The sequence below is a fragment of the Patagioenas fasciata genome, chromosome Z (assembly GCF_037038585.1).
Source record: "Patagioenas fasciata isolate bPatFas1 chromosome Z, bPatFas1.hap1, whole genome shotgun sequence".
In the NCBI taxonomy this organism is placed as follows: domain Eukaryota; kingdom Metazoa; phylum Chordata; class Aves; order Columbiformes; family Columbidae; genus Patagioenas; species Patagioenas fasciata.
In genome coordinates this window covers 24249274-24262038 of record NC_092560.1, presented here as the reverse complement: position 1 = coordinate 24262038, position 12765 = coordinate 24249274, and the positions used below count along the sequence as shown (strand labels likewise).

The 12765-nt window shown below is 45.0% G+C and overlaps 1 protein-coding gene across 3 annotated transcripts in view; it reads left to right on the top strand.

The window, feature by feature from the left end:
* The first annotated feature begins 1889 nt into the window (after positions 1 to 1889).
* UHRF2 (ubiquitin like with PHD and ring finger domains 2) overlaps positions 1890 to 12765 on the top strand; it is a 91474-nt gene continuing 80598 nt past the window's right edge. For all 3 annotated transcript variants that reach the window (XM_071802543.1, XM_065861008.2, XM_065861007.2), the window contains exon 1: positions 1890 to 2531. In XM_071802543.1, the coding sequence (XP_071658644.1) occupies positions 2379 to 2531 (153 nt within the window). In that variant the 5' untranslated portion in view covers positions 1890 to 2378. The remainder of the gene's footprint in view (positions 2532 to 12765) is intronic.

Sequence of the window (12765 nt, the reverse complement as noted above, 5' to 3'; positions counted from 1 at the left end):
AGTCACCAGGAAATTACCACACCAGGGAGAGGGAGAGTATGTGGTGAGCGGTAGCCTCTGAAACCATTAGCCTTGGAAACCAGTAGCCCTCTCAAACCCCTCCAAATTGGTACCAGCTCAGGGCACCCAGGAGCTGCCAAACATGCTCAGGGCCTCCAGCACACACTGGCACCCATGATGGGACATGTCACCCACATCACATCCCAGGAGGTAGAGGCTGCTAGAGGTGGACAATGACTACAGGGCAGTTCTTGTCAGCACAGTTGCTGAAATGAGGGACCTGCTGTGTGACTTTGTGCACAGCTGCCTGGAAACCCCTGGAGCGAGGGTACGAGCCCCTGCTCCTGAATGAAGCTCTGGGGCTGGCCTCTTGGCTACTGCTCCAGCTGAGCAATCACCAGGGCGCGCACTGCTTGAAGCTGTAGCCACATTTACAATGAAGTTAGCTGCTATTAACAATAACAGTCCAATTAGTAAAGTGTTGTAATAATGGTTGGTTGTGTTGTTTCTTCCCCTGACTCAATACCCTAGTAGTGATATTTACAATGCCTGTTAACAAGCCACAAAAGTACACAGGTGTCATCTGGATATTGTGAATCTGTATTTTAATCCAGATGCAAAAGTCTTAGACAATAAAGCTGCTCAGAACTCCTTACAAAGGCATATTAGATCTCCTGTTTTATAGGCACATTTTTATAGTATTTTAGCAGTATTCACGTGTCCTGGTTTTGGCTGGGATGCAGTGAATGTTCTTCAGAGTAGGTAGTGTGGTGCTGTGTTTTGGATTTGTAACTGTAATAGTGTTGTCAATACACAGACGCTTTAGCTGTTACCGAACAGTGGTTACATACATGTCAAGGGGATGTTTACATTCCTCACACCACCCAGTGAGTGGGCTGGGGGTGTGCAAGAAGCTGGAAAGGGATCCAGCTGGGACAGGTGACCCCGGCTGACCACAGGGATATCCCACTTCATGTCATGTCGTGCTCAGCAGTAGAAGGCGGGGGAAGAAGGAGGAAGAGTGGGATGTTCAGAGTTATGCTGTTTGTCTTCCTAAGCAATCTCTACAGAGGATGAAGCTTTGGTTTGCTGGAAATGGCTGAACATTGGCCTGCCAATGTAAAGTACTGGATTAGTTCCTTATTTTGCTCTGCTTGCAAGCACAGCTTTTTCTCTACCTATTAAACTGTCCTTTTCTTGGCCCACATATTTTTACTCTTCCGATTTTCTTTCCAATCCCACCATGAGGAAGTGACCAAGTGGCTCTGTGGGGCTCAGCTGCCTACCAGGGCTAGCCCACACCATGGTAAATCCAGATGTATCTCACAGTACCTGCAGAACTACCCCATTTAGAAAAACACAGAAAGTGAAGCCAACATCAGATCTTAAGTAGGAACAACACCTCCCTTTCCTTGTCTTCGCCCATGTTTTCATCTAGTTAACTTAACATGCACAGCCAGACTTAATCCGGACTTCTTAGGTACAGCTGAATCTGGCTGGTTCGAGATCTTATGTCTTCTGAAGCGCTGCGGCCTGGGCTTGACGAACCGACCCCGTTCTCCTCGCGGTCTACGGACACCGAGGCATTGTACCGCCTCCCGCGCTCCAGACCGGGTTAGGCCGCAGAGCCAGGCAGGCGCGGCCCGAGGGGGCGCCGGACAGCCCGTCCCGCTCGGCCGCCATGGAGACGTTAACGGTTCCCTCCTCCGCGCGCGCCAACCCCTCCCCCCTCCAGGCCTCGCGCTACCCGGCGGCCGCTGGCACGGCGCGAGGGGCGGGGCGCGGGGCGGGGCCGCGCGCTGTGCCCAATGCGGCGCGAGGGCCGCAGCCGGAGCGCGCGGGAGGGGGCGTGGTGCCGCCCGCGCGCCTCGCGCGCCCCCGCCCCGGCCCCGGTGTTGTTGTCTCTTTACGGCCGAGGCCGGGGGTTCTCGCGAGATCCGCGTTGGCGCCGTGACCTCCATGTGAGAGCGGCGGCGCCTGGTAAACACTCCTGGCGCTGGGAGATGGCTCCCGGGGGCACCCGCTAGACCCCGCCGCGGCGGTTCCCGCCGGACTCCGCCTCGCCTTGTGCTGCCCCGGGGAGCTCGGGGCGCGGGCGATCGCGAAGCGGCAAAACATCGGCTCGCGTCTCATTCCAGCTCCGCGCCCCTCTGAGCGAGGACGGCGGCCCGGCGGGCGGGGAGGCTGGCGTCTGTTTCGCGGGATTTGAAAATCCTGCCCCACTGAGCCGAACAAAGAGCGGGGGAAGCGTCCGGCCCCCTTCCCGTCTCCCTCGCACGCCGGAGACGTGCACCCGGGGCGCGGACCCCTTTTGTACTCCTGCCCTAGCCCTCCCTGCCCTCCCCGCGGCTGGTTGAGCGAGTGGGAGGGCGCGCACCATGTGGATCCAAGTCCGCACCATAGACGGCACCGAGACCCAGACCATCGACGACCTGAGCCGCCTTACCAAGATCGAGTGCTTGCGGGAGAAGATCCAGGAGACCTTCCGCGTGAGCCCCGACCGCCAGCGCCTCTTCTACCGGGGCAAGCAGGTGAGGCGGAGCCGCCCCTACCTGGATGGCAGGGGTGGAGACGGATGGGGGCTTTCCTCTTCCCCCGCCCCGCGCGTCCCCTCCCGGGCCGGGCTCTTTGTGTGGCCCGGCGCGGAGGTCCCCATCCCCACCCGTGTGTCGTCCTCTGGCTCCGGCTTTTGTTTACTCCCGTCCCGTCGGGCCTAGAGGGAGGCGCGGGGCAGGAGGGAGCCCAGGCGGCTGGCCTGACAAGAGGCTCCGGGACCCAGCGCGGGTTTTCTCCGCGCTCTCCTGCCCGCCTTTTCCTCGGAGGGCGAGCGGCTGCCGGAGAGGCCCCTTTGTTTGTTTTCCCACCTGAACGTGAGAGGCTCCTCCCCCAGCCCCAGCCGTTATCGTACCCAAGTGACAAGGAGGCCAGCGGGCTGCGAGGAGAAGGAAGCCCCTCCGTTCTCCTTCGCCTGCACCAGATCACGCTTCTCCCTTTACCCTCCGCCGGCGCTACCGCTGCCTCGGCGGGGCCCGCGGGGGGAAGCGTGTGGTGCGGCCGGACCGCGGGCGGTTTCCACAGCGAACACCGCCCCCGGGGCCCGCACGTGGCGAGGCGGGGGGCGGAGGCGGTGCGAAGTGCTGCGTCCCGTCAGTACCCGCTGCGGGGTCGGTCCGGCGCGCCCCTCCCCCGGCCGCTCGATGCGGGAACGGCTTTCGGGCCCCGCCTGCCCGTCCGCGGGGGACGGGGTCCCGGGGCCGGGACGGGGGGCGGCAGCAGCAGGGGTCGTTTGCGCGAGCGCAGCTTGTGCTCCCAGTTCCTCGCATGTGTCACGGGTGGGGTCTGGGCGACTGCTGGCAGCTTGAAGAGGCTGCTCGTCCAGGGAGGCGTCCAGTACTTGCTGGGGTGACAGGCTGAAACCTGGCCGTGAGGTGATGTTTCCCTTCCTCCGGGTGCTAGATATGTTTTGAGCCGAATACATTGCCTCAGGCTGTATCTTAGTTGCTGATGGGTTGCACCCTGCATTTTGTAAACCATGAGGTTTACTCAATCCTTGATTCATTCTGCGAGGCACAGTTGTTACCTGAGGAGAAAGGAACTGGATGTGTGGTGGATTTCTGGTGGTGTGGCTCTTAAGATGCAGCTTCTTAAAACAGGTCAGTGTTGCACTGTTCACCTAGACTGCGTAATGTAAGGCAGTGAGATATCTGACTCAAAACAGATCAGGTGTGTTTCTTTACAAATAAGGCAGAATAAGTAAGAAATAGAAATTTAGCTATGACTAGGAGGTATGCATTAGTGGCTAGATGCTAAGCCTAGGTTGCGAACACAATAGCAAATTCATAGATTTTTGCGTTCTGCGGATTGGTGAGAGTGAGCACTTGTGAGGACCTGTCTGTAAAGACCTAGATGGGCAATCTGATGTTTGAAGGGACCAAATCGAGCATCATAGGTCTTGAAGTTGTGTAACTTGTTTAGGTTTGTGCTGTGCAAGCACGCCTTTCAGTGCAGAGCTTGATGTGGGATGCAGGCTTTACCTGAGAAGTGGGAAAGATGAGCCTGTGAAGAGCTGTGTTTTTTTTGTGGTGTCAGTGGCCAGCTTGATCATTGTATTTAACAGATGTTTTGCTTAAGAAAGCAGAATAATGAACTATAGCTGGGGTTGCCTGCGTGAACAGTTGTGAGTTTAGTACTTTTAGGACACAGTTGGGATCATGTTCAGTGAAGAGTTAGTGAGTTAATTTTTATAGCTTCACTATTTGTGTCAATTTTCTTGCAATTACTGTAATTAATTCTGATGTTTCATTGATGGTTATGGATTGATTTTCTGATCCCATGGTGCTAGTAAGTAGAAGGAAAGGTCAGAATGATTGTTATTGCACAAATAAGAGTGGATGTTGAGAGACATGAGCAAAGGAAATTGTAAGCAACTTTAACTCTCTCAGGGTTGTGATAACATAGAAGAATAAAAAAGGGCATTTCAGTTACATGTGCAACAAATAGAAAGTAGTATACTGAGGTGAACAACATGGAAAAACTGAAGATTCCTGCACCTGTGGAAAAAACATTTTCTAGTCCAAACTCTTCCTGTTTTATCTGTTTAGCGCTCAGTATGGTTAAATCTGCACAGTCTGCTAGTAGAACTGTTATCTTGCTACTGAGTACTGCTTACTGTAGTTTCTCTGGAACTTCTGGAAGTACTTGGACCTTGCAAGTGGTGGATACCAGAAGACTGGCTAAATAACCTCTTCTACAAATGGGAAGCGTATGATGTTGGAAGGATAAAGAAACCTAAGTGAGTCACTGTTTGTGGGCTGAATTTCAACAACTTCAAATTCTTAGCTTGGAGTAGGGAACAGCTTCAACTAACAGTTTGAGCTAGAGCTGTTATTTTGCAGTTCCTTAGGAATGTCTGTTTCCAGTGTAGTTCATGTGGTATACTGGCATTTGCTGTAGTGTCTGATCTTCAAACACAAATGTAGGACCTTAAGAGGGCGGTACTTCATGCTCCTGTTCTTAAGGTACCCACAAGGATCATCTAGTACAGCTCCTGTCCCTGCATATGACAACCCCACAGTTCACACCATGTGTCTGATGGCATTGCCCAGTCTCTTCTTGAACACTGTCAGGCTTGAGGTTGTGGCACCTCCCTGGGGAGCCTGTTCCAGTGCTCCACCACCCTCTGGGGGAAGAACCTTTCCCTAATGTCCAACCTAATCCTCCCCTGGCACATCTTCCTGCCGTTCTCTCGGGTTCTGTCATTGGTCATCAAAGAGGAGAGTTCAGTGCCTGTCCCTCCTCCTCCCTTGTGAGGAAGCTGTAGCCACCATGAAGTGTCCTCTCAGTCTCCTCCTGGCTGAACAAACCAAGTGACTTTAGCTGCTTGTGATATGGCTTCTCCTCCAAACTCTTCACCAACTTTGTAACCCTCTTCTGGACGCTCTCGATTAGCTTTATATCCTTTGGACCAGACCTGCACACAGTGTTCCAGGTGAGGCTGCACCAGTGCAGAGCAGAGTGGGACAATCACCTCCCTCGCCTGGCTGGCAATGCTGGGCGTGATGCACTCAGGACACGGTTGGCCCTCTTGGCTGCCAGGGCACTGCTGGCTCACGTTCAACTTGCCGTCCACCAGAACCCCCAGATCCCTCTCCATGGAGCTGCTTTCCAGCATCTTGTTCCCCAGTCTGTATGTACAGCCAGGGTTGCAGTGTCTCAGGTGCAAAATCCAGCATTTGTTCTTCTTAAACTTCATGCAGTTAGAACTACTGATGAAAACTTTGTGTTATGATTAATGTAGTACTTTATGTTACTTTTTCTTTTTTTTTTTTCTTGTTAAACTAGGAAGAACACTGTTTGGTTGAACAGACTGGTTTTTTTTAAACTCTCACTGCCAGGAAGACCTACCATTCGCATCTATCACTGAAGAGTGAGCAAGATGGTATTGTGCTGTAATTTGTTTTGGTTTGTGAGGGCATCGTGGGAGCTGTGAGGATCCACTTTGCTGCAAAACTGAATAATTGTCTATCAGCTAGAGAAGTCAAGTCATTCTGTAAACTGAGGTAGAGTTTTCTGAGGAGAGGGAATAGTAGTGTATGTCTAGTTCTTTACTATGATGCAGTAACCTAGTCTACAATTAGTCAGGGAAGTCTGCTGAATATAGGAACCTGCAGTGATATGTCTTCCTTTTTTTGTTGAAGAAGTTGGATGACTGGCTGGAAGAACTTTCTTGGAGGGACACAAATATTTCCTTATGCTGGAATAAATAATACCTTAACCTTGCTCCACAGTAGACTATTCCAATCTAATGCTTTATCAGTGTTACATGTTAACTCTGACTAAACTTATAAATTACAATGCACTGTCAGGAGTTCCTCTAAAATTTGGAAATGCAAGACATTACAGTCTGTCTTTTGGCAGCATGCTCTCTGTCCTCATTGGAAAACCTACCTACATAGCACTTCTTGAAAGAATACATGTTCTCAGTTTCTTTCACAAAAGTGAAGTAGATAATAGACAAGTTCTAGGCACCTTGACCTACCAGAGCAGGTTTTCTGTAGGACCAAGCTATAGTTGTCATGGGATTTCTAGCTTTCGGTTACAGTGCTGTACAAATACTGTTACAGTTGAGCAGTAAAAGCATGCTGAAGTTTAAGTTTGACAGCTTGCCAAAGAACTTAGTTATCTAGAAGACTGTAGGGGTATTAATACCAACTTATGTTTTACATACAACTAAATGTGCACACTGTTGTATTTCAACAGTAGATATTGTTTAAGTAATACACACATGCACACATAAAATCTTGTGTTGACTTCTTCCATCATTATCTTCTACCCTGTTGGAATTGAAATTCGGAGAAGACTTGTGAAAACTTGTGAAACCATAATCTCAGGTGGCTTTTCCATAGTGCTTAACAGAGTCAGGGAAGAAAGACATGGGAGCCCAAACGTTTATTTCCAGTATATATAAGTGGCAGTGGCTGAAATTGCTTTCAAAGTTGTTAATCCTGTTGGTGAGGAAGACACTCCAGACCTGTTTCACGGGAGACTGAAGTCAGCAGGTAGAATTGAGAGTATTGAAGCCATTTATTTACTTGTTGTGAAAGTTGTTGCAAATTGGGTTTACGACATTAGAAAAAAATCAGCTCTGCTTTCATGCACAAAAAAGTACGGTAGTGTGCATCGTGCTACTTAGCTGTGCGAATTGACTCTTAAGTATAGTTTGTCAGGCTCCTGCTGTAGTGCCACGCTGTTTAGGGTTTTGATTTTGTAAATTTAACTGAATAATAGAGGGGTAGGAGGACTGGAGCAGCTTAGTTTTGCATGAGAGCACCCTTGTGATAAAACAGCGTCAGTAAAACACTCAGTTTTAAATATGGGAATGGGACATGCCTTGGTTTACCTACAGCCTTTCTTAAACAACACCTTTTAAGATCTGCTAACCTGGACTGGCACGTGAGCAGTGGATGGAAATTCATGTGAGTTTAAGTTTCTAAGCTTCAAGTTGGTCAACTGAATGTTTAAGGGCTTCTTAAATACTTACAGTTTTAGTGAATTTCCAGAAGGACAGAAAAGCATTATTTGTGGAGTCTTTCCCCAAAGAATGGAAGTGCTAAACCTATTATTCATAAAAGAATCGAGTTTCTTAACACAGTCTCTTCCCAGCTTTAGTTTGTTTGGAAAATTGTAAATATTTTCAGCTGCAGCTGTCCAAACCCCATCTGCTTCAGGCAGAATCTGGGTGTGAGGAATCTTCAACTGGAGCAGTTAGTTTCATATTTTTGAGAAATAATTTGAAGAAGACTTAGAAAGAAAGTGATTGGTATTCTTTGAAGATGGTAGCAAGTACCTTTAAGTAGCTCTGTAGTTTGATGAGAGAGTAATGTGGAGTCTTGAGAGCAGTTCTAATCAGACTGCATTCCAAAATTCCTGAAACATTCATGGAGTAGTCTTCGAGCTTAGCCAGGAGTAGGTTCGGTAGCGCTGTTAACAAGTTTTTTATATGACTGTAGAAGTTGTTTACTGGAGTCAAATACTAAATTTTTACTGTAGAACTACTAATGCAACTTACCATTCCTTGGTACTGTTATCTTTTTTATTCAAGGCACCTAAACAAACTGAAAGAAATGCAGAAGCATGTGTGAAAACAGAATACTTCATACTATGTTGTATGTACGACTTCAGTATTAGGAAGCTGGAAAAACATAATACAACCTGTAAGAAATTATAGCCAGCTTTAAGACTGTATTTTGTGGCATGTATGTTTATTCATTTAACCTAATTAGGATAGCTTAATAGTTGTAGTTTTTTAATTAATCTGGAAGCTCTTAGAAACTGTATGTTTCTTTTTATATAAAAAGCCCACACAAAACTTTAGAGGCAGAAAACAACTAGTGTATGGCCTAGACTGACAGCTACATGATGAGGATTTCTAGTGGTAAAATGTGATCAAATGTTGATACAATTTATATAGATGGAAGTTATGAGATTATGCTCTTCTTTAAAAGCTGTTAACTGGATCTCTATTCCTAATTATTTCACTGTTAAATTATTTTAAGATAACTGCCCTGATATACTTGGGTATTGGTGTGGTGGGTGTGGTTTTTTAGAATTTTTTTAGACTTTCTGTTGTTGATTATGGAAGGTTCGGGTAATAACCAGTTCTTCTTTACAGGTACCCTTACAAGCTGCAGATAGTCATGTGCTCTCCCTGGCACCACTGCCGCTGAACCTCAGTTGCCTGTGCTATAGAAGTCCATATCATCATATAGGAGGTACCTGACCACTCTCATCGAATCAGCATGGAGATGGATGAGTCTTTCCATGCTTCTGAGGATTTCAGTGCACCTTCATATTTTTACTTTTTTTTAAATTATTTTTTTCTTTTACAAAAACATCAGATAATCCTAAATATCAGCCAGAAGATGCCATGAACTTTTATTTATGTAATCAGGAGACTCCTGAGAACTGCAAAAGAGAAACGTTGCATCTTCCAGCTTAAAGTTAATGAGCTGGAAGTTCAGTGAGTTCCTTTAATGGGATTGTGAGTTGCATCCAAGAAGGAAATGTCATATCTAAATTAATTTTTTTTTCTCTGTATTTCACCCAGTGATAACAGAAGAAATAAGCTTCAAAACCTGAACTTCTTATTTAAAAGTTTAACTTGGAAGAGATGCAGACTTGAACTCTGTAGAAGCTGTTTGTTGAGACTGAGAAAGGCTACCTTCACCGTGATCTTCTGATTAAGTCGAGAAGTCTTTACTTACAGCTCTTGATTTTCAGTTGTTTTCATATTGGTAGTAGTCATGTACACTGGGACCATTTTTGAATTATAGTTAGTCCAGATCAAAAGGTAAAAATGTGTTGGTACCACCTGTGCACTCTGCAAATAATTTTGTAGTTATGGTGCAAAAAAAACCCAGTTTTATTGGGAGCATGTGACCTTAAAATGTAGGCTTCTGTACTTAATTTTAGTTACAGAACTTCAGGGAAAATACGAATTTCTTCTTAGAGAAAGCTAGTCTTGTTCATTGATTATAAGGATGACTTATGTACATTTAATGTGGTGTTTGTACTGAAATTGATGTGTAATTGTAGACAGAGTCAGCAACAGTATTCTGTAATTTCTTCCTAGGTTGCATGACTTTGTGTATTATGCCAGACTTCCTCTGTGTGTGGAGTTGAAGCACAGCATACTTGCACTGTGCCATGATCAAACTCATTGGTTGTCTCTATAATAGCAGGAAAAAAGCCTTTCTCAGATACTGTTAGCTTCTGTATTCTTCTCTCGGAGTTCCTCTTGCTGTACACTTTCTGCTGAGTCTGTGGGAGTCTCTGTAAGACTGTGATTCCTATCTAGAAATCATGATTTATGGAGAGTAAGACATTTGATACCATCCAGTACTGTGACAGATCATGAGCTGTTGTGTAACACATTTAAGCAGTTAAAAGGGAGGGAGCACACGCTCTGATATAATGTCTAATTTGCGTTCCCTTGTTGGTGGGATTTTTTGGTAGCACAGTGGTCATGTCTTGAAGCATTCTTCTAGGCTGCTTTGAAATGTCAATCTTGGGGCAAAAAGTTGACAGAACTGAGTCTAAGTTGGACCATGTTCTTCAGACACTAACACCTGGTTTGGTTACTGGTTTTTAAAATGTTGTGATCTCCCTCTATTCTGTTCTGGAGAGGTATGGATTTAGAATCTGTCAAAGAACTTCTTGTCCAGATGTTTCACCTACTTGTGTGTTCCATTATGATTCATCGCTCTAAAGAGTACTAAGAGAGAGTGAATAATAAAGAGCAATGACTGTTATATTTTTTGTATTGACAAGTAAGTTCTCCCTCTTGAAATGAGGGAATGATCTGCCATTTGCATCTGTTTATGTTTATCAGCAAGCTATGGAGTCCTAACTACTAAGAAATAAAAAGTTAACATGAACCTTGGAGAACAGATTGTCAATGTTTGGACTTTAATTAAACCATGTAAATTAAAGTGCTTCTAGTGGCAAGGAAGAAACATGTTTTTTCAATTTGGGCTTTGCATTTATTGAGGAACTTGTTACAGAGTGGAGGATGAAAAGCACTGATAAGGGTGACCTGGAGCTTATTTGGTATTTCTCTCCAAGAAAGATTAAAGTTATTTCATTTTTAGGAAAGTACACCTTTAATATAGTTAGGTTTTTTATGAGACTGATAGGTGTTGCTGTTTGGTTTTTATTAGAATCTTTGCTAAAAATGCCAGCAGCACCAAGGAAGGGAGACTTAGGAGAAAACATTCAGGAGTACAAAGGTAACAACAGTATGAACAGGGTGTTTTTATGATCGCACAGTGTATGTGCAAAAGCCTTGTTTAAAATTTGGAGATAATATAGTCAAGCGTGTGCTTCAGAGACAGTTTTCTGTAGACATTTGAGAAGAAGCCACTAAACCTTATGGACGTGCTGTCTTTGCTTAAAAAAGTTGCTGTAATGGATTATCTGAGTGGAGATTCATTGTGCAGGGCTAGGAATATCTTTTTAGACCCTTAATAGTTACTGACAAATCGCTCAAAAATGCCACTGATAGCAGCAGAACTGTCCCATATGCAAGAAGAAGATGGAATGGTTTAGTAGAATGATGCCAGACAAAATATTTTTTTGACTGAGCAGCATATAGGGGAACTGCAACATGTACTGTTGAAACTAGAGTTGTTTGAGGAAGGAGTAGATCTCCTGGAGTTGGAAACACGTTAAGGCAGCATGCATTAAACATTTCAATTAATGTAAAGACAGTAACATTCCAGTAACATTCTTTATGTGGTTGGCTACTAAATTCTCTTTTATTTAGGTTTTGTCTCTGTTGCAATTGAGACAATTGTCCAGCACACGATTATTTTAAAAACCTGACCATGTGCCTGCATCTATGAACGTGTTTAATACATTAATTTGAAGATCACAGAATCCTGAAGTGTTCTCTTCAAATACCAGATAATCCAGGTGTAGACTACAGTTTTCTGTGGAAATAAAACAAAATATTGTTTGGGTTTTCTTTCAGATTTAAAAGCGTGAGTAAACTGAGCACACTTTGAGTGGCAGAAGTCCATGAGCTAATTGTTTAACGTTGTATGGTAAGGATTATTGAAATTTTCTTGACCTGAGGTGGTCCCATTGACCCAAAACTCACTGTTACATACTTCAAAGCTGATTTTGAATTTTCAGTTAGGCTTTTTAATTACTAAATGATGGTTGAAGATGAGGTTGAATGCTTCTCTAAAAATATTAAGCAGAGTTCACAATTTCAGCAGCCTTCTTGCAGACAGAAAAAGCTAGGTTTGTACATCAGTCTTGAGATGGAGAATACTAGAAATTCTACAAGCCAACTTTGTTTTCATGAGTACCCAACTGGAAGCAACAGGTTCTTGATTTCTTCAGACTACCTTACCCACTTGGTAGCTCCTGTAAACTCAGAAGTTTTTCTACTGAACTTGAAACTCTTCACCCTTATTCATTTCCTGTTCAGTAGATTTGTAGAGTGCATGTATTAACGTGTACAGAATAAAAGATTGATATCACTTAACTTTGCATCATCCTACATTAAATAAAGAGCTCTTCTGCATTCATTATAGTTTCTTTCATCTTCATTGCTAGATTTAGGCAAAAAAAAAATATTTACAGAAAGGATTGTCAAGCACTGGAGCGGGCTCTCCAGGGAAGTGGTGTAGTCACCATCCCTGGAGGTGTTTAAAAGGCATTTAGACAAGGTTCTTAGGGACGTGGTTTAGTGCTAGAGTTAGGTCATAGCTGGACTCAATGATCCTGAGGGTCTCTTCCAACCAAAATGATTCTGTGATTCTGTGTAGGCACCACTCAAATTCTTGGAAAAGAAAACCTCAGAAAGTGCTCAAAGGCACACTTCTGTAAATGATAAGAAGTCTTAATTGCCAAGTGGAGTGGCTGGATTAAGGTGATCCAGGAATTTACCCTATTGGATTGCCCTTTAAGATTAAAACAGTAGGTAATGTGTTCTTACAAGAATCATTATGTGCTTTCTTGGGAGCTTTCTGTCCATGCTGTATAACCCATAACGAGCTGAGCTTCTGCTGAGACTTGTAGACTACTTAATATAACAGTAATTAGTGAATTACTTGTCAGGTGTATTTTTTTCCACCTCCCTCCCCCCCGCCCCGGTAATGTAGTATCATACTGGAGTCTGCATGATGCGTTTATGTTCTTGTAAGTGCAGCTTCTACGTGCTTTTAAAGTCATTTACAGCTTGATGTTACAAGACAG